This window comes from Schistocerca americana, chromosome 5 (assembly GCF_021461395.2).
Source record: "Schistocerca americana isolate TAMUIC-IGC-003095 chromosome 5, iqSchAmer2.1, whole genome shotgun sequence".
NCBI classification, from domain to species: Eukaryota; Metazoa; Arthropoda; class Insecta; order Orthoptera; family Acrididae; genus Schistocerca; species Schistocerca americana.
The window spans coordinates 188551619-188574388 of NC_060123.1; the positions used below are offsets into that span (position 1 = coordinate 188551619).

General features: G+C 47.8%; 1 protein-coding gene across 4 annotated transcripts in view; it reads right to left on the reverse strand.

Moving 5' to 3' along the window:
* Positions 1-22770, reverse strand: part of LOC124615314 (TBC1 domain family member 31) — a 282280-nt gene that overhangs the window by 252254 nt on the left and 7256 nt on the right. For all 4 annotated transcript variants that reach the window (XM_047143109.1, XM_047143107.1, XM_047143108.1 and 1 more), the window contains exon 2: positions 3995-4079. In XM_047143109.1, the coding sequence (XP_046999065.1) occupies positions 3995-4077 (83 nt within the window). In that variant the 5' untranslated portion in view covers positions 4078-4079. The remainder of the gene's footprint in view (positions 1-3994; positions 4080-22770) is intronic.

A 22770-nucleotide genomic window follows, 5' to 3' on the forward strand; every position in this document is an offset into this window, starting at 1 on the left:
TAACCTAAACCCTGTAACACTTAAAAGTTCTATACCAGTGGTCACATGATGTTCAGAGAGGCAGATTATGTCAGCTGGGTTTGAAGACTCTAATTCATCTATGCAGATAGTTAATTCATTAATTTTATTTCTCAGTCCTCGAATATTTTGATGCAATAAAGATAGCTGACATTTCACATTGACTGACTTAAAATTGGATGGAGTTAAAATATCTGCTGACAGTTGAAAATTCTTAACCAATGGCTGTTTATGTTGATGTAATAAGCTGGAATTATGTTTTTTGATTTCTTTCTCAAACTGAAGGTTTGTCTCAGTTCTAACCTCTCTTAAAATTTGTTTTCTTTCTGTCCTCCCTACCCTAAAAAAGGGTCTTTTCTGAATCCTATAACCACTGGTATTTTACCACTCATGACAGTGCCTCCCCCCTTTAACTTTCCTGCTATTTCCCCAGCCAATTTACCCTTCCCCTTCCTGTTGAGGTGAAGGCCATGCCTAGTATAATCCCACCTACTGACAGAATCAACATGAACCACACCAATGTGTGACCCCGCACCCGACATGAGCAGCCGTTCCAGCTCCAAATTAACTCTCTTGACAGAAGAGTTCAAATGAGGTCGGTCATGGCGCCCAAGAACAGATACAAACTCAACACTGGTATGCCTCGATGCTGATGCAATCTTCGCCAGGTCACACTCTATGCTGTACCCAGGATATCTGTCAATACTGTTACCTGCCCCACCCACTATAACCACGGTGTCTTCCTTAGTGAAATCTTTGCAAAGTGATCCTAAATCCTCTGTCACCTGCTCCAGACCAGCACTAGGTTTAAAAAAATTGGTGACCTGGTATTCTGATCCTAGTTCATCCTGCAAGAGTTGGCCAACACCTCTTCCATGGGAACTACCTAACAACAACACTTTCTTTCTCTTTACTGATTTCCCTACATTCTTACTTTTCAATTTGCTGCTGAAAGTTTGTTGTGCCCTGTCTACACCTGTAACTGCTTGAGGCTCACCAGCTTCTAACTGAAGCAACTAGTCAAATCTATTTTCCACATTCACCATAAAGCTGTCAGACAAAGTTCTAGGCCTGTTCCTCCTGTTGCCTGTTGCCACTTCCCACCTCTCTTTACCCTTCTCCCTCCTTAACCTGTCAAGATCTCCCCTGGCCTTGTCTAACTCAGCCTGAAGGGCAGCAATTTTCCCCTCCTGTTCCAGTATCTTCCTATCTCTACTACAAATCCTACAAAACCACTGATGAGTCTCATTTACTTCCCCTATTCCCACGCCACTACAGTCACCCACATGGAAAAAACTACAGCACCCATCACACCAAAGCCCCGACCTAACAATTCTACGGCAAGTCAAGCACTTTTCACTCATGATAAACGTAATAATTTATTAAGAATAAGTCAGTTAAATTACAGATAAACACGAAAATATGGTTACACAAATTTGGCCTATACGCAACTGTGTGTAAACAAAAACAAAAGTGCAAAGTTTCTGAAACAACAAGTTAAACTTTACGCTACTTTCCGGAAATGCTAGTTAAATAATGAAGAGGTACGCTAAGTTAAATTGCTGGAGAGAGCAAGGAGATGTTGATCAACACCTGAGACAAAGTCTCCTATATTAACAACACCAATCATTTCCCAGATCGTCTGAAATCTGTGACTGTCCCACTCTCACCACACATCTTGCTTATTACCAATGATGCCACCTCCCTCTACACCAACATCCTGTAGTGTTTCGAGAATTTACACGTAAATTCTGGAACCACTCAACTTTCTGCCGTCTCGAACATGCAATATTTTAAAGGTAAGTGTGAGAGAGAGCCTATTTACTGCACATGTCTGTGTGTGCAGGATTGACGTTTATCATGGGAAGACAGGAGCTGCGGCACCGACAAGTGTTTGCCACAAGTGCCACAGACGCCGTAGGAGAGGACACGGAGTAATTAAATGTTACTCTTTGCTGTGTTAGTGAATGTGATTGTTTTGTAAAAAAAAAAAAAAAAAAAAAAAAAACACGAACATTTGACTATAGACTTTTAACTTACTTCATATATTAGCTCTGAACGAAGCAAGATGCTGGGGATGACTATAAATTATTTAGTTGTAAAAACCAGGTAATTGTGATTATGTTTAATTTTATCTAATGGTTGTCATCATAGTTGACTTACAAGAATTTGTATGCTTATGTGAAACTTGTGGGGATGAAAATATACCTGAACTGAACTGAAAGTAAGAGGTTACTGAGTTATTTCTAGTGAGAGAGAGAGAGAGAGAGAGAGAGAGAGAGAGAGAGAGAGAGAGAGAGAGAGTATTCGTTAGTTCCTCTAACCAGCATTATTTCTTCGGAGAAGAAGTTGTGGACATCGACGCAGCCGCATATCCAGAGAAGAGGATTGGCTAAAAGTTTCAAGTAAGTCAACTGTAGTAAGAGGAGCATGAAGTTCGCAATCCAGCTTTGCACCGCTTCTCTTGTCTCCGAAACCATTAGAATCCCCCGTGTACCTTAAAGTAATAAGAAAGTGCTATGAATATTTGCATACTGCAATGGATCTACATCTGATGCTTGCCAAAGCAGAAGTACATAAAGTCTGTAGCACATGTAGTCAGTGTACATACAAACTATAAAAAGAAGTTTCAACACTGGGCTTAAGAAACACAAGGGCAACTGTCATCTGGGAAACACAGATAAATCGGCAGTAGCAGATCATGCACCAGAACCATACAACTGCATGACTCTCTGATATTACAGTTTTTTCAAGATCCTGTCATTACTATGCTACAATGCACAGAGTGGCCACAGATATTCAAAAGTACAAAACAACTTTAACAGAAAACAAGAAGGATTGAAATAGACAAACTGAGAGCCTTGTGGTAAATAAAGGAAACAGTGTCAACTCTCTACCATTACAAGATCCATAACACATGTCAGCACAACTCTGCTATCTGAGGCAATGGTCTACTTATGTCATTACCTGACTGTTGCATGGGTACGTTTAAACAGCTTGGCTTTCTGAGCTCGTTTATGTTGGAAACTGTTATCAGGGTCTTAATAGTCTCTGATGGTGTCTTCAGAATTAGAAGACACAATGTTAGCACACAAATAAACCACAGACCACGGGCTAATGTCCATAAAGAAAAATTCAGCAAGGATGCAAATACCGGAAATGAAAGCCTGCATTCTCTGATCACTTATATATCTGCTAAGTGAGGCATTTACCAACCATTAACCCAAGAATTCAGTGGTGGTCACCACATACAACACATTGATAAGAAGCCAAGACGCTTACCTGGTTATGAGACGGGCACTGCAAGCAAAATGTTAAGAACATTTATTTGCTGCCAAATGCCAGAAAAGATTCTTGTCTTAAATTTATCATTTCAAACAATAGAACTCTGGGTTGGAATATCAACAAAAAAGGAAAAAGATAGACTTCTACTCACCATAAAGATGACATGTTGAGTTGCAGATAGGCACAATGAAAAGACAGTTATATATTTAGCTTTCAGCTAAAGCCTTCTTCAGAAAAGGAAACACACACACATGCATTCACACAAGAAAGCACACCTCATGCTTTCCGGTCTGAGTTGCTAGAGATGGTGGTCAAGTGTGTGTGTGTGTGTGTGTGTGTGTGTGTGTGTGTGTTTCCTTTACTGAAGAAGGCTTTGGCTGAAAGCTAAATGTGCAACAGTCCTTTTGCTGTGAATGTTTGCAGCTCAATATGTCACCTTCACAATGAGTAGCAAACTATCTGTTACCTTATATTATCATTTTAGAGTGTAATTATAAATTTTAACAATAAAAATTTAGCATTATTAATATAATTACAGAATGAATGTAATAAAAAATATTTCAGCTGAGCTGACATTAAATTGCAGTCATGACCAGAGAAGAAGTATAATTTTCCAAATCTTCATTTATATTTACATACAGAGTCATGAAACATAATACATGGAAAAAGGAAAGTCATAAGATTGGCCTACCCATCTTTCTGAGCTGTCTTCAGCTGGAATACTTGTTTCAATACACCATTCGAACGAGGAGCAGCCTTCAGATCAAGATTCATGACTGGAAAAAATGATCCTTTTGAAGCACATTAAAAACTGATAGTATTTGTGTAAAGATTTGCATGACAAAATATTATGAATACAGCATTGTGTATCTAAATGGAATACTGCTACAAGGTAATACGAATTCTTGTTATGGAAAACACCAGAAAGATTCTTTTCCATCTTAATACCCCACAAGCATTTAAGAGACTCTTGTAAAAAGAGCATACGAAAACAAAAAACATTACAAGAATTTTCTTCACACTAACACAATCATTTTAAAGGGCCTATTCTTTGACTCTACAACAGGAGGAGGAAAAATAGGAGAAGGGTTTATTCGGCATTATTAAATATGTACCCATTCTAAAAAGAGTATTATCACTGTTATCACTGTTGGACAAATATTGTGGATTGAACTGATTGTGCTTTTATTTCCAAACAAATCGTCCCAACATTTATCTCAAGTGATTTCGGAAAATGACAGAAAACTTAAAACAGTGATATCTTGATGCACTTCCATACAGCGGCAAGTTGCAGTGCGTCCACAATAGCACAATTTGTCTCACAGAGCAAGGAAATCCACAAATCTGTTACAATTTTATTAAATTTATTAGTGAACCAGAAGCTGTAAATATTTGAATCTGGGCTGCTAATAAATTTCATAAAATTGTATCTTTTTGAGGGATTTCCTACCTCTACAAAATAAGTATGGATGATGGGAGGGGCTTAGAAAATTAATTCTTATATGTCCACTGAATAACTGTTGTCATGGTTCATTTGGCAGATACTAGATGGATACCTGTTTTGGAAATAGGTAGATAAGTAGTCCAAAATGTTGGTAGAACGTGGAAATTATTTAGAAACTGGGGTCAACGAAAAGACTGCTATAGAATGGGCTGGAAGAAATGGATTCCACAGTGTTTCCTATAACAAACACTGTTTCTCCTACTGGAATATCATGCATTATTTGCCAATATAACTCGAAGTTTTCACAGCATATCAGTAGTGGGATGGTTGTACTGAAAGGTACCAGTTAGTCTGTCAATAAAAATACTATCAAAAAACTACACTTCAACATCACAATTTTTACTTTTACACAGTCTCAATTGCAATTAATAATTTTGCAGGATCATAGTTTCAGTCCATTGTAGTCATCAGCAGAGATGGTAAAAAAAAGTAACTATCTTACAATAACACAAATGGAGTGGTCATATAGCACAATAACAATACAATTTTAAAACTTAAGTTACAGTACGAGATATTGTGTAATGAGTACAAGTGTGTTACACTGGGGAGACTGGCAGGAATTTCTCTACACATTTCAGGCAACTCATGTACATGCAGAATAAGACCACATTTGGTTGGTTGGTTGACTGGGACAGGGGGAGGATGCAAGGGACCAAGCAACAAGACCATCAGTCTCTCAGTCTGAGAGACGTCCACAGAGAATGTTTCCTGCTAGTCAGGAGGTTCATAACAGTAAAAGCAAGAAGGCTAAAAACTTAATGTATATCTTTTGTACTGTCAAGAACAAAAGCAAGATAAAAGAAATAGGGCAGTCAGCAGATGGACAAACACAGGGTTCTGCAAGTGACAATAAATGTCCCACCCACAGCTGTCCCACCCCTGACCCACTACAGTCAAGAGCACCCACCACTCAACAGAGTGAGACACCTAGAATCGAAAACAGGGTGTGCCAGGAAGGAGACAAACTAAATCTAAAATCAATTAAAACGAGCAAAAGAGGTTGAAAGAGTAGCCTGGTATAGGGGTTAGGGTCGGGGAACCCGCACACCTAGTGTACAGCAGCGGGAGATGCACCATTCCCATCCAGCCCTCCCCTTCCCTGCTCCAGGGGTAGATTAAAACCTTATACCTAAGAATAAAAACTACTTTCACAGAGAAAACTGAGAACCAGATCATCCATCCATGAATCTTTCACAGAGAAAACTGAGAACCAGATCATCCATCCATGAATCGTCCCCCGATATTAGAGGCAATAAGTACGGTAGTCTATACTTAGCACAGTGGGGGAAAAATGGGGGGGGGGGGGGGGGGGGCATTCCACGAAAACACAAGCTACTTTCAGTAAGGCTCCACAAGAACAATGTGGGGGTCACTCATTACACAAAACAAAACAATGGTTAACATGATATGATCAATGTGGAGACAACATAGGACTGTGGATTTATTCTGGGAGGAATAGAAGGAAGAGCACCACGTTGCAGTAGGTTCCTTGATTGTGCAGAGTTTACTACATGGGGCAACAGCCCACCAGACATCATTAGATTTCAAAGTGAGCAGAGATCTCAAATGCACCTGCAAATTCCCACATGGGATCAGTAAAGCAAGTGGGGAGAGAGTAAGTGCTCCTGTAGCCAAATAGTTGACCAGTTCATTCCTCAGAATATCCACATGACTTGGGACCCAGAGAAAGTCAACTGAAGAGGCAGCATGACAAAAGTCAGCTAGCAGATCATGAATAGCGAAGACCAAAGGATGGCATGAATAGCATCAATTGACAACCTGGAGATTGCTCATTGAGTCTGTACACATTAAAACGCAGTCAAGGGAGGCTCTTTCAATAAAATGTGCTGTCAGTTTTGCCACAAACATACTACAGGGAAAAATTCTCCATATCAGCAGGAGAAGTAAAAGCAACCCCACCTGATCTACAGTTTTAGAGCATCATTGTAAAAGACTGGTAGCATCCTGTAACTCCTGAAGAACCTAACCTAACAGACACCAAAAACTCATGAGGATAACTGAGACCTTAGGACCTTGGAAGAGATCAGTCCTAATCCATAGCCTGACATGCAGGAATTCACAGGAAAACATGGGGAGCATAGTCCAGGGAGAGGAGATGGAGCTCTTGGCAGAAGAAAGTGAAGCGCATTCCAACTTTTAATCCCATTCAAAGATGGGTAGCAGGACGAGGACACCCTTCATAGGCAAAGAGAATGGGATATAAAAGTTGATCAGGAAGTTGTTAAATGGTGATTGCGTAGGCGGCCAAGAGCTGGTACCATTGAATCTGAAGAGGAAACAGCCCCACCTCAACAAGGAGAATGCCTATGGGACTAGTCCAGAAGGCACTAGTCATCAGATGCACAATGCTGAAAGAGCTGCTGAGCTACATGTCTGGCAACCATAGTTCACTCGGGACAAAATCATGAGCCAGTAAATACAGATAAGAGTAACATGAACCTTGCTGCAAGATGTTTGGGCAAGGAAGCAGAGCCCTTTAAGGTTGCACATGCAGCTAGTCTTCAGGCGACAAATATGGACAGCCACGTAAGCTTTTTACTGAAAACAACGCCCAAGAAACGGACTGTGCTTCAACATCCAAGTGCTGGGTACCTAAATAGAGTTCAGGGTCAGGATGGACCATGGTACAGCAGCAGAAATGCAGGGCCCACATTTTTGTATGGGCAAAATGGAAACCATGGAAAAGAGCACATGCAGAGGCCTACAGGCTGGCACCTTTGAGATAGCATTCAGAAGCGGCTATGTAAGGGAGCAGCATCAAATGCAAAAATCATCAACATACAACACAGAGGTGACCAGTGGCCCAACAGAAGTCATTCATCCAGAGTCCCGTGGGATGCCATTCTCTTGGACCTGTGGGGAGCTGAATGAAGTGCCGACAGTGGGACAAAGCCTCACAAATAAAAATCGGTATATGGCCTCTAACACCACTGTCATGGACAGCGTATAAATTGTGATGATGCCAAGAGGTGTCATATGCCTTACTCAGGTCAAAAAGGAATGTGATAATGTGCTGGCATTTAGAAAAATGTCTGACTCATTGTTGCTTCCACCCTAAACAGATGGTTGGTTGTGGGTCATCCCTGCTGAAAACCACACTAATGGAGAGGCAAAAGGCCACGAGATTTGAGGACCAACATAATCTGTGGGCAAACAACCTTTCAAGCTGCTTACAGAGTGAGTTGGTCAGACTAATCACCCAGTAAATGTCGAGAGACATTGGGTTCTTGCCTGGCTTAAGGATTGGGACAACTAACCTATCTTGCCATTGAGAAGGTTGATTGGTTGGATTAAGAGGGGTAAGGGACCAAACTACGAGGTCATCTGATTGTTGTTCCGAATAAAATAATGCCACAAGTGTGAGAATAATACAAACGAGACTGACAACACAAAACGGAATGAAAGGAAAAATCACAAGAACAATGAAGGGCGACATGTAAATGGGCAAAAGGGGACAAGAAAACCACAGAAACGCAAGAAACGGGATGAAGAGATTAAAAAAACAAAGCAGATTACCATGGCTGGCTGACCATGAGAACAAAAAAGGAGAAGCCAGGCACTCAAACACATTAAAACCTCCACCCTAGAAGCACTAGGGTGGAGAACACAGAGGTATGAAGGACGTGCTAAAACTTAGATCAAATGATAAAACCAACCCTCACGAATAAAACGTAAAACTAAATCAACCGATGAAGCATAAAATTACCAGTAACGAGTCCGGCTACCCAAGATTTGGTCGCAGGGCAGTCAAAGTGGGACAGTGCACCAGAATATGGGCCATTGTCAACCGGGTGCTGCACCGACACTCAGGCGGGTCTGCACGGCGCAGGAGGTAACCATGGGTCGCCCAAGAGTGGCCAATGCGGAGACGGCAGAGGACAACTGATTCCCTGAGAGAGGCCTGCATGAAAGTCTTCCACACATTCGTAGTCTCCTTAATGAATACACTGCAGACATTGGGCAAGGAATGCTGCACAAAATAGCCTCAGTGAATGTAGGCAAAGCCAACACGGGCATCAGCCATCGAGCCATCAGTGTAAACCACTTCAGAGCCTAGGAACATGTCAAGAATCAACAGGAAGTGACAGCAGAGAGCGGAAGGAGTAACTGAGTCCTTAAAGTCATGCGAAAGGTCCAGACGAATCTGCAGCCTAAGAGTACACCATGGAGGTGTATGCGGATGGACCTGCATGGGAGATGGTAAAGGGAAGGACTCCAGTTCATACAGAAGGGATCACACGCGAACTGCAATCGTTAGCTCTGACCTGGGCTGCCGATGCGGGAGATGAACTGCCACAGGTGGAAAAAGGAGACAGTAATTTAGATGCTCAGGAGAACTAAGAATGTGTGCAATGTAACTGGTGAGCAGTTGAGCACATCAGATCCACAATGGAGGGACTTTAGCCTCAACCAGGACCCTGGTCACCGGACTTGTTCTAAAAGATCCCCATCGCTAGGCGAATGACACAGTGGTGCACTGGGTCGAGTACACACAACATTGAGGGCATCGCCAAACCATAAACCAGACTACCGTAGTCAAGGCGGGATTGAACAAGGGCTTTGTAGAGCTGCAGCAGAGTGGAGCGATCTGGACCCCAGTTGGTGTTGCTCAGGCAGCGGAGGGCATTGAGGTGCTGCCAGCACTTCCGCTTAAGCTCACGAAGATGAGGTAGCCAAGTCAATCGGGAGTCGAAAACCAGTCCTAAGAATTGATATGTCTCCACTATAGTGAGTGGATCATCATGAAAGTAAAGTTCTGGTTCTGGATGAACGGTGTGAGGCTGACAGAAGTGCGTGAAACACGACTTTGCGGCCGAAAACTGGAAGCCATGGGCGAGAGCCCATGATGCGCTTTGTGGATGGCTCCCTGTAGGCACTGCTCAGCAACACCAGTACTGGTGAATAGTACAAAATGCAGACGTTGTCTGCATACAGAGAGGGTGAGACAGATGGCCCTACAGCTGCGCTGCTAGACCGCTGTTGGCCACTAAAAATAGCGATACATTCATTACAGAGCCCTGCGGGACCCCATTCTCCCGGATATGGGGGGAACTGTGGGATTGGACATGGAAAGCACGGATCGACAGGAAATTCTGGACAAAAATCGGGAGCGGTCCTTGGAGACCCCACCCATATAATGTGGCAAGGATATGATGTTGCCAGGTGGTGTCATACGCGTTTCGTAGATCAAAAAAGATGGCAACGAGGTGTTGGCGTCTGGAATAGGCTGTTCGGGTAGCAGACTCGAGGGACACAAGATTATCAGTGGTAGAGCGCCCCTGGCGGAAGCCGCTCTGACGTGAAGCCAGTAGGCCACGTGACTCCAGAACCCAACCCAACTGCCGACACACCATACATTCCAGCAGCTTACAAACAATGTTGGTGAGGCTGATGGACCAATAGCTATCCCCTTCAAGTGGGTTTTTAAAGGATTTGAGCACCGGTAGGATGCTGCTCTCCTGCCATTGCAATGTAAAGACATTGCCACACCAAATCTGGTTGAAGATGACAAGGAGATGGCGCTTGTAGTCAGACAAGAGGTGTTTAATCATCTGACTGTGGATCCGATCTGGCCCACGAGCTGTGTCGGGGCAATGTGCAAGTGCGCTGAGGGGCTCCCACTTCATAAATGGGGCCTTATAGGGTTCACTGTGGCATGTAGTGAATGAGAGGACTTTCCTTTCCATCCACCATGCGCAATCGCATTTGCGTCAGAACATAGCATGCCATTGATGTTAACACCAGGGATACCTGTTGGGGTCTGGTACCTAAAAAGATGTCTGATCTTCGTCCAGACTTGGGAAGGTGACGAATGGCACCCAATAGTCGACACGTACCTCTCCCAACACTCCAGTTTCCATTGTTTTATAGGCTGGTGTACAAGGGCACAGAGCCGCTTAAAGGCTATCAGATGCTCAAGGGAAGGTGCCGCTTATGTCGCTGAAGAGCTCACCGACGCTCCTTAATTGCCTCAGTGTCTTCCGGCAACCACTAAGTGTCTTTCACTGGGGGCACCCTAAAGAGCAAGGATTCCTGTTTTCTGCCACAGAAACGATTGTGGTAGTCACCTGCTCAACCATCACATCGATGTTACCATGTGGGGGAGACTCAACGGTGACATCAGAGGTGAAAATTTCCTAGTCTACCTTGTTTAAAGCCCATCTGGGCAGGCGCCCGTGGGCCTGACGCCAGGGCAATGACAGGGAGAATTCCTGGATTGCAAACTGATAAATTAATGGCCGAGTAACTATCCTGAGCCACACCGAAATGTGTGGCGGCCCCAATATTTAAGTGGCAGAGGTTGAGTTATGACAGTAAACTTTCTCGACATCTCTGCCTCGGCCAGTAAGCACGGTGCCACCCCACAAGGGGTTATGGGCATTAAAATCTCCCAAAAGTAGGAAACGTTTAGGGAGTTGATCAATCAGTGCAGCTAAAACGTTCAGGGGTACTGCACCATCTGGAGGAAGATATACATTGCTGATAGTTATTTACTACGTCATCTGTATTCTGACAGCCACAGCTTCAAGAGGGGTTTGAAGGGGCACAGTTTCACTACAGACTGAGTTTAGGACATAAACGCAAGTTCCACGTGACACTCGATTATAGTCGCTACGGTTCCTGTAATATCCTTTACAGCCGCAGAGGGCAGGGGTGCGCATTGCCAGGAACCACATTTCCTGGAGGGCAATGCAGAAAGCAGGTGTAAGGCTTAACAGTTGCCAAAGCTCAGCTAGACAGTGGAAAAAACCGCTGCAATTCCACTGGAGGATGACATCATCATGAGACTGGGAAGCCATGGAACATTCAATGAGGCAGTTTACGCCTCAGGGTCACCTGCTGCCACCAACTTTTTGCCTGAACAGTCTATATCCATTCTGTCTGAGGGTCTGGCGAGATCCAGGTCCTCAGCGGATGCCAGAAGCTCCACCCCATCCACAGACGCAGAGCTTGTAGGTAGCAGTGGTGTAGGTGCCACTGTAAGTTCCTTGGTCCTGGGGGTCTTCTTTTTTGATTTCTTGTGCTGTTACTTGGGTTTCTCTGGCTGGGAGGATTTGACTGAATCAGTCTTAGGGACTGAGGATGAGCGTGAAGCCCTACGAACAGCTGCTTTTGGGCTCTTCAGTCAACGGCAGGTGTCATCTTTCCCACTAGCAGAAACCTGGGAAGTGAGTGACCCAAGTACCCCATCCTAGCGAGAGGAGTTGAAGCCTTATGCTTCTCTGTCTCAGAAGTGGGGACTGAAATCCCCGATGGTTTGGGGGGGGGGGGGGGGGGGGGGGGGGAGTGTTGCTCCCAAAGTAAGTGGTGCGGAAGCAACAGAGAGGGAAGTGTGCCCCACCATCAAGGGGGCAGCTGTAGTCCCTGCTTCTGAGAGGCAACAGGAATTCAAGGAACTGATGGGGTGACAACTTGTCTCGTAGCGGCGGCATATGAGGAGCTCATAGCCACAGGATGTAGGCGTTCAAATTTCCTCTTAGCCTCAGTGTAGGTCAGTCGGTCCAGGGTCTTATATTCCATGATTTTCCTCTCTTTCTGTAAAATCCTGCAGTCTGGCGAGCAAGGTGAATGATGCTCTCCGCAGTTGACACAAATGGGAGGTGGGGCACATGGAGTATTGGGATGCGATGGACATCCACAATCTCGACACGTGGGGCTGGAAGTACAGTGGAAAGACAGATGGCCAAACTTCCAGCACTTGAAGCACCACAATGGGGGAGTGATATATGGCTTGACGTCACAGCGGTAGACCATCGCCTTGACATCCTCGGGCAATGTGTCACCCTCAAAGGCCAAGATGAAGGCACTGGTGGCAAACTGGTTATCCCTTGGACCCCAAAGGATGCGCTGGACAAAATGAACACCTCTTCGCTCTAAATTGGCGTGCAGCACGTTGTCAGAATGCAAAAGAAGATCCCTGCATGATGGTAACAGAAACATCCCCCAACATGCCACAAGCGAGTAATGCCCGTGACTGGGTAGAGGATGCTATTTTTGTCAAAACTGATCCAGAGTGAATTTTGGACAAGCCCTCCACCTCCCCAAACTTGTCCTCCAAATGCTACACAAAAAACTGAGGCTTCGTGGACATGAAAGATTCCCCATTCTTGTACATACGAGGAAACGGAACAAATAAGCTTCACTGCCATCCTTAGCCTGGCATTCCTCCCATGGTGTAGCCAGGGAGGGGAACGACTTGGGGTCATATTTCTTGGCATTGAAGTTAGACTTTGCCTGCTTAGAGACTGCAGGCGGCGGACCACCAGCAAGAGATGACGTACTATGCCTCATGGTGTTTCATTTGCCCTGATGCCACGCAATCCGACCAGGGGCCCTCCCCACAGGCACTACTCAGCCGCAGCGAAGGCCACCTAGCAGGACGGCCATTGCCGGGAGTCCCCATGCCCCAGGGTGACGGTCATCTACTCCTTGGCATACGTGGGGAGTTAACTGTGCAGGCATCAGCAGGACGATCCCTGTGTTGTCAGGGGGCTACAACCAACAGGGTACATGGCGGCCCCACCGCAACGGACTGGCTACCGTGCTGGATATGAGTTGCAAAGAAGTCCATGGTCATCGTTGCCACAGAAAGTGACACTGCATAGGCATGGTGAAAAACGCACCCAGGAGGTGTCCTTGCCCAAGAGATGGAGAATGGGCTGGACTGCAATGCGATGACGAGAAAGTGGGCTAAAGATCTCAATGCACAATGGACACGACGCACTATGTAAGGCGCCCTTCCCAATTGGCTCACTCTTCAGGAAAGTTTTGAAAAATGTAGGTCAAACCTTACAGGGGACCCTCACATAAAGGCCAAAATGTGTGAGACTCCTTTTAGTCACCTCTTACGACAGGCAGGGATACCTCGGGCCTATTCTAACTCCCAGACCCGCAGGGAGGTATTGAGAAGGGAGGCACCTTGGATATAAATACGGTTGAAGACCCGGAGGTGATGTTGCCTTTGGAGAACATTCAGGTATTGGTTCATCTGACTGTGGATTGAATCAGGGCCTGGGTTTGTGTCATGGGATGAGGCAAGATCCTGAAGTAGATCCCAGTCAGTGAAGGTTTTGTTACAGAATTCAGCTTGGTAAAGAGTCCAGCATAAGGGAATGTCTTCAACTTGTCACTTTTGCAGTAAATGTAGCCAGTAAGGAAGAGGATACCAACTCTCTCACAAAGAGGGTCACAATTTGTTTTGCAAGAACCAATGAATCGATACAAAGACCATCCAGTAGGGCAAGACCTGGAAGAGATGTTGGTTGTTGGTGGTCCATATGACCACAAAGAGCTTGACCCGCATCTGAGATGATGAGACATATGTCCTCAGGGAGGACACATAGTGATCCCATCATTACTTCTTATTGTGTTTGATTAGACAGCAAGCTTTAGCATGAAGTTGCTTAGAAGAGATACAGTTGGTCTGCAAAGGATGTCATTTGAATTGTTGCATGGCTCATTGGCAATTCTGAGTAGCTACTGCAATGTCTGACAGTGGAAGGGACCTGTAGACAGGGGAATAGAAGTTCCAGCGATATGGATTAGCATGTCTGAGATATCTTGCACACCTCATCAATACAATCCAACAAAGAGGTGATGAATGTAACAGCAGAAGCATAGAAAGACCAGATGACTCTGCGAAGTGACCAATGTGGTAATCGGTCGGTCTGGCGGTACAAAGGAAACATCAAGATCACCAGAAAGTAATCACCGTCACAAAGGTCCTCGTGTAGTGACCAGTACAGTGACTGATTAAGAGGGTTTATGGGGTCAAACAGCGAGGTCATCAGTCCGGCAGTTCTAAAGTTACTCACAGGAGAAAGTCAGTCCACTAAAAGTGGACGGATCCAGTCAGGGGAGGCAAATTATAAAATAATAAAGTTAAAACACACACAGTAAAAGGCATAAAAGATGAGACCAAATCTAAAAATTGGAAAAAAGGGTGCTTTTTCCCTGGAGAAGTGGTCATGGGGTCCCAGATCAAGAAGAAATGAAGAGAGGTCCCAACCACAACCACCCTGCCCCTGCTCCAGGAGTAAAGCAAAACTGTACATCTGGGGGGGGGGGGGGGGGGGGGGGGGGAACACTTTCACGGAGGAAACTGAGGACCAGTTCAACCACCTTTGAATCATCTCTAATATTAAAATTAAGGAATCTGGAAGACTATGCACAGTATGAAGGGGCAAAAGAAGGGGACATTCCATCAATATGTAGGATGCCGTCAGTCTGGCTCCACAACCACATCGTGGGGGTGATTTGTTACGCAGAATTCTGGTATGACCAATGTGTAGACAGGATAAAACAGTGGACTCCTTCCGAGAGCAGTGCAAGGAAGACTGCCAAACTGCATTGGACTCCTTGATTGTGCGGAGTTTATTACTATGAGCAGTAGTGCACCAGATGTCATTCCACTTTTGGGCAAAGAGATCTGACTTAGATCTGCAGCTGGAATCATGAAAGGGAAAAGGTGGAGGGGGGCATAAGTATCTACTTCTCTAGCCAAATAGTCAGCCAGTTCATTCCCTGGTGGGATGCCCACATGACTTGGGACCCAAAGAAAGACAACTGAGCAGGTGGCACTGCCAAGGGCAGAGAGAAGGTCATGAATAGCAGAGGCCAAAGGGTGACGAGAACAGCATTGGTCGATAGCCTGCAGGCTGCTCATTGAGTCGGGAGAAATTACAACACTGTGGACGGAGACCTGAGAAACAAAATAGAGGTCTCTGTGAATGGCTAGAAGCTCTCCAGTGAACACACTATACGATTCCAGCAATAAATGGTGATCTAAGCCAGTAGGAGACGTGAAAGCACATCCCACCTTATTGATTGTCTTAGAAACAGCAGTGTAGAAGATGGTGGCCCCCTGGAACTCTGCAAGTATGGCACATACAAGATGCCAGAAAACCATAGAGAAGACAGAGGCTTTAGGACCCTAGAATAGGTCAGTCCTAATCTGTGGTCTAGGCAGCATCCAAAGGGGGGGGGGGGGGTATGGAAGAAAATATACGGGTGCATTCCAGTGGATGGAGATGGAGATCCCGACAGAGGGAAGTGAGACGCATGCCAACCAGCAATCCCTCACATGGACAGGGTACATGGGATGGTCAGGGAATTGGCAAATGGCAATTGCGTAAGAAACCACGAGTTGGCTCCATCGTATTTGTAGAGGGGGGATCCTTGCTTCTGTGAGGAGACTGTTGATGGGACTACTGCAAAAGGCACCAACAGACCAGACACACTCCACAATAATGAACAGGGTCAAGTAGTTGCAGAGCCGTTGAACCATAAATCTGACTACCATAATCTACTCTGGACAAGACCAGAGCATGGTAAAGCTTGAGAAGAGTGGTACAGTCTGCACCCCAATATGTGTGTGGACCAGAAGGAGGAGAGCATTAAACTTCAGCATGCATGTAGTCTTTAGGTGGTGAATATGGGGCAGCCATGTCAGCTTTTTATCAAAAATAAGACCCAAGAAAAGAGACTGTCTTACAACATCAAGGAGTCGGTCGCCTAAATGAAGTTCTGGATCGGGATGTACTGTGGGTCAATGACAAAAATGTGTAACTTATGTTTTGGAGGGAGAAAACTGGAAGCCAACGGAGATGGCTGATGCAGAGACACGTCAGATGGCACATTGGAGCCAGCACTCAGCAGATGCTACCAATGGAAACTGCCCCAAGAGTGGTGAGCCCCATTATTGGCATGTGCTGAAGCAGTAGGGCACTTCATCATCTGGGGAGGGGGGAGTGGCTCCCAGATGGGAGGTCGTGGGAACTGCAGGGGGAGGGGAAGGGGGATGGAGATGGAAGAGGTCAGAGGGCAGAGGGGAAGGGTAGAGAGTGAGGGGAGAGGAGGTGAGAGGGAGAGAGGGAGAGAGGGGGAGGGGAGAGGAGGAGGGGAGAGGGGGAGGGTAGAGGGTGACAGGAGGGGAAAGGTCGAGAGGGAGCGGAGAGAGGGAGTGGGGGCGGAGAGAGGGAGTGGGGGCGGAGAGAGGGAGTGGGGGCGGAGAGAGGGAGTGGGGGCGGAGAGAGGGAGTGGGGGCGGAGAGAGGGAGTGGGGGCGGAGAGAGGGAGTGGGGGCGGAGAGAGGGAGTGGGGGCGGAGAGAGGGAGTGGGGGCGGAGAGAGGGAGTGGGGGCGGAGAGAGGGAGTGGGGGCGGAGAGAGGGAGTGGGGGCGGAGAGAGGGAGTGGGGGCGGAGAGAGGGAGTGGGGGCGGAGAGAGGGAGTGGGGGCGGAGAGAGGGAGTGGGGGCGGAGAGAGGGAGTGGGGGCGGAGAGAGGGAGTGGGGGCGGACAGAGGGAGTGGGGGCGGACAGAGGGAGTGGGGGCGGACAGAGGGAGTGGGGGCGGACAGAGGGAGTGGGGGCGGACAGAGGGAGTGGGGGCGGACAGAGGGAGTGGGGGCGGACAGAGGGAGTGGGGGCGGACAGAGGGAGTGGGGGCGGACAGAGGGAGTGGGGGCGGACAGAGGGAGTGGGGGCGGACAGAGGGAGTGGGGGCGGACAGAGGGAGTGGGGGCGGACAGAGGGAGTGGGGGCGGAGAGAGGGAGTGGGAGAGGACAAGGGGGAGGATGGTGGAGGGGATGGAAGGGGGAGGGGGCGAGGGCGAGAGGGAGAGGAGAAAGGGAGACGGAGGGCGAGAGGGGGAGATGGAGGGCGAGAGGGAGAGACGGAGGGCGAGAGGGAGAGACGGAGGGCGAGAGGGAGACACGGAGAGTGAGAGAGTGAGACGGAGGGCGAGAGGGATGAGAGGGAGACACGGAGAGTGAGAGAGTGAGACGGAGGGCGAGAGGGATGAGAGGGAGACACGGAGAGTGAGAGAGTGAGACGGAGGGCGAGAGGGAGACACGGAGAGTGAGAGAGTGAAACAGAGGGCGGGGGAGAGGGCGGGACGGAGGGCGGGGGGAGAGGGCGAGACGGAGGTGGGTGGGGGAGAGGGCGAGATGGAGGTGGGCGGGGGAGAGGGCGAGGGGAGAGGGCGAGGAGAGAGGGCGAGGGGAGAGGGCGAGGGGAGAGGGCGAGGGGAGAGGGCGAGGGGAGAGGGCGAGGGGAGAGGGGAGAGGGCGAGGGGAGAGGGCGAGGGGAGAGTGGGAGAGGGTGGGGAGGAAGGGAGGGGAGAAAGGGAGGGCGAAAGGGTGGGGAAGTAGGGAGGGGAGAAAGGGAGGGGAGAATGGGAGGGGAGAAAGGGAGGGGAGAAAGGGAGGGGAGAAAGGGAGGGGAGAAAGGGAGGGGAGAGGGTGAGTTGGAGAGGAGAAAGGGAGACGGAAGGAGGAGAGCGAGAGGAAGGGGAGAGTTCGATGGCGAGGAGAGAGAGGAGTTGGGAGGGGGAGATAGGGAGGGGAGAAAGGAGAGAGTAGGAGGAGTAGGGCAGAGGAGTAGGGCAGAGGGGCAGGGCAGAGGGGCAGGGGAGAGTGGGAGGGGATATGGGGGAGAGAGGAGGGGAGAAGGTGAGGGTGAGCGGAGAGGGGAAGGGGAGTGGGAGAGGGGTGGGGGGAGAGTGGAGGGGATAGGGGAGGGGGCTGCGATATGGAAGCGGTGGGAGGTGGAAAGAATGTAACAGAGGCAGAAGTTGAAGATAGTGACACTGGGTGGAGTCTCTCATACTTCTGGCAAGCCTCAGCATTAGACAGACGATCCAGAGATTTGTACTCTTGGATATTTTTCTCTCTCTAGTAAGTTGGGCAATCCCACGAGCAAGAGGAGCGGTGGTCATGACAAGTGACACATACGGGTGGTAGAACACAAGGGCAAGGGATTCCCTCATGGAGTCCCGGGTGGTAGAACACAAGGGATTCCCTCATGGAGTCAATGTCCACAGTCACCACAAGGAGGGTCAGCGGTATAGCGGGAAGACACAAAACAACCAAAAGCACCTCATGCATGGTGTGATGTACTGCTTTACGTCACATCTCTAGCACATAACCTTGTCCTTCTCTGGGTGGGTATCCACGTCAAAAGCCAGAATGAAGGCACCAATGTCAGTGTGGTCATCTTGGCAACCCTTCTGCAAATGTCAAACAAAAGGAAAGCCGCGTCACTCCAGATTAGCCCGGAGTTCCTCTTCAGTTTTCAGGCTGAGGTCACTATGAAAGTTCACTCCCTGGACCGTATTCAGAGATTGGTGAGGAGTAATAGACACTGGGACATTGCCAAGATGATCACAAGGATGAAGAGTAGCAGACTGGTCAGCAGAAGAAGCTTTGATCAACAGGGAGACCGACCGCATCTTAATATGAGACTCCACTTCACCAAACTTGTACTCGATATTCTCCACAAAAAACAATTTCTTTGTGGCGGTGAGTGTGTCCCCATCTGTCCTGGTACAGACGAGGTAGCATGGAAAGTGTTTCATCCCAAGACGGTAAACCTGGCCTTCCTCCCATGGTGTAGCCAGGGAAGGGGAAATTGCCAGGTCATACGAAGCAGCATTCAATGATCCTTCACCATTCGAAGAAACGGCTGTTTGAGAACAGCCAGATTTTTGCAGACTGATGTGCTTCATGCGCCAAGCATCTGCCCTGATACCACCCACTCTGATCAGGGGCTCCACCCATGGGTGCTACCCAGCCACAGCAAGGGCCGCCTGACATGGCTGCCTTTGCTGGGAGTTCCAATACTCCAAGAAGATAAAGAACCACTCCTTGGCATACATGGTGAGGGAACAGCTCGGGTATCGGTACTGTGGTCCCTGTGTTGTCAGGGGGCTCAGCCAGATGGGTACATAAGAGCCCCACCATGTGGACTGGCTACACATGTTGGTGACCTAGGAAGGTGGAAGGGGCCTACAGTGAGGAAGGGAGAAGGGAAGGAAGGTGGGGGGGGAGGGAGACAAATCCACACTGCAGATGATAGGGAGGGAGTTCTTCCCCAAATGGCTCATACTAAAAACAGAAAATTTAGAAGTGGAGGTCAAATTTCAAGTGCAGACCTAAATGCCAAAAAGGATGAAAGAACAGTCAGAAAGAACAAAATTGCAAATAATACAGGAACCAGCTGGATAGCCAGGTTGATATGCTACCAAAGGATGGCGAGGGTAGCACTGGTCGATAGCTTGTAGGCTGCTCAAGGAGTCAGTGCACAGGAGAAATGACTCACCAGGGCATGAGCGGATGTGCTCAATAGCACAAGATATGGCCACCAGCTCTGCAGTGAAAACACTGCAGCCATCTGGCAAGGAGTGCTGTTAATATGTCCTCCAAGAACAAACACAAAGCCTACGTCAACGTCAGCCATCGAGCCGTTGGTGTAAACAACTTCATGGCCCTGGTACATGTCGAGAATCGAGAGGAAGTCATAGCAAGAGCCGCAGGGTCAACGGAGTCCTTAGGGCCAAGCGAAAGGTCCAGAAGAATCTGCGGCCTATGTGTACACCATGGAGGTGTATGCGGACGGACCTGGATGGGAGGTGGTACAGGTAAGGACTCCAGTTCAGAGAGAAGAGAGTGGACACGAGCCACAATCGTTAGCTCTGACATGGGCCGACAATGCGGGAGATGAACTGCCGTGATTGGGAAAAGGAGATGGTAATTCAGATGCGCAGGAGAACTACGAACATATGCAACGTAACTGGCGAGCAGTTGTGCATGCCTAACCTTCAATGGAGGGACTCCAACCTCCACCAGGACACTGGTTACCGGAATCGTTCTAAAAGCTCCCGTCGCTAGGCAAATGCCACAGTGGTGCACAGGGTCAAGTACACGCAACGCTGAGGGCGCCGCCAAACCATAAACCAGACACCCATAGTCAAGGCAGGATTGCACAAGGGCTCTGTAGAACTGCAGCAGAGTAGAGCAATCTGCACTCCTGTTGGTGTTGCTCAGGCAGCAGAGGGCATTGAGGTGCTGCCAGCACTTCCGCTTAAGCTGATGAAGGTGAGCTAGCCAAGTCAATCGGGCGTTAAAACTAGTCCTGTGAATCAATATATCTCCATTACAGAGAGTGGATCGTCATTAACATTAAGTTCAGGTTCCGGATGAACGGTATGACGCCGACAGAAGTGCATGACACACGACTTTGCGGTTGAAGTCATCCACATACAGAGAAGGGGAGAGCGACACCTTACAGCTGCTGCTAGGCCGTTAATGGCCACTAAAACTAGAGACTAGAGATACACTCAATATGGAGCCCTGTGGAACACCATTCTCCGGAATATGGGGGGGGGGGGGGGGGGGGACTATGAGAGTCACCAACTTGGACATGGAAAGTACAGAGCGACAGGAAGTTTTGGATACAAATCAAGAGAGGGCCTCACAGACCTCACTCATACAATGTGGCAAGGATATGATGTCGCCAGGTTGATTAAGTCAAAAAAGATGGCAACAAGGTGTTGGTGTCTGGAAAAGGCTGTTCGGAAGGCAGATTCGAGGGACACAAGATTTCAGTGGTAGAGTGCCCCTGGAGGAAGCCGCACTAACATGGAGCCAGTAGGCCACAAGACTCCAGGACCCAACACAACCGCCAACACACCACACACTCCAGCAGCTTACAAACAACGTTGATGAGGCTGATGGGCCGATAGATATCCACATCAAGCGGATTTTAGCACCGGAATGATGGTGCTCTCCCACCACTGCGATGAAAAGATACCATCGCACCAGATCCAGTTGAGATGTTTAATCATCAGACTGTGGATCCAATCCGACCCAGGAGCTGTGTCAGAGCAGTGTTCAAGGGCACTGAGGAGCTTGCACTCTGTGAATGGGGCGTTATAGTGCTCACTGTAGCATGTAGTGAATGAGAGGATTTTCCTTACCATCCACCGTTGGAGGGTGTGAAAGGCTGGGGGGTAGTTCTCCAATGCAGAGGCTCGAGCATAGTGTCAGCAAAGTCTTTGGGAATTGCATTTGCGTCGGTAGAGAGCATGCCATTGTTGATCACCAATTATTTAAAAACAGTCTTAATCCCATTTTTTATTATTATTGTTATACCGCCAACCGGTTTCAACCCGACGTAAGGGTCATCTTCTGGGCGTTTACACCATTGGTCGACTGCTGGTGGTGTCACTCCTGTCTACATAACGGCAGGAAACTATGTAGACAGGAGTGACACCACCAGCAGTCGACCAATGGTGTAAACACTCAGAAGGTGACCCCTACGACGGGTTGAAACCAGTTGGCAGTATAATAATAATAATAATAGCAATTAAGACTGTTTTTGAATAATTGATTAATCATACTAATTGCTGCTTCATTTCCACAACCATGTTGTCCAAAAATTGATGTTAACGCCAGGGACACCTGTTGGGGTCTGGTACCCAAAAAAACGTCTGATCTTCGAGCAGTCTTGGGAAGGAGATGTATGGCACCCAATGGTCGACACGTACTTCTCCCAACATTCCCATTTCCGACGTCAGTTGCTCTAGGGAAGGGTGCCACTTATGTCGCTGAAGAAATCGCCGAAGCTCTTTAATTACCTCAGCGACATCCAGCGACCACCAAGGGGCTGTCTTTCACCAAGGGGCATCACGGAGAATGAGGGATCACATTATCCGTCACAGAGATTATTGTTGTAGTGACCTGCTCAGTCACAACATCGATAGCAACACATGGGGGAGATTCAACGGTGACAGCAGAGTTGAAGGCTACCCAGTCTGTCTTGTTTGAAGCCCATCTGGGTAGGGGTCCATGGGCATGATGCTGAATAGTGACAGGAAGATGGGGAAATGGTCACTACCACACAGGTTGTCGTGTGCTCTCCAATGGATAGATGGGAGAAGGCCAGGACTGCAAACAAAGAGATCAATGGCTGAATATGTTCCATGAGCCATACTGAAATGTGTGGGGGCACCTGTATTTAAGAAGCAGAGGTCGAGATGTGACAGTAAATTTTCGACATCCCTACCTTGGCCAGTAAGTATGGTGCCACCCCACAAGGGGTTATGTGTGTTAAAATCTCCCAAAAGTAGGAAAGGTTTAGGGAGTTGATCAATCAGTGCAGCCAA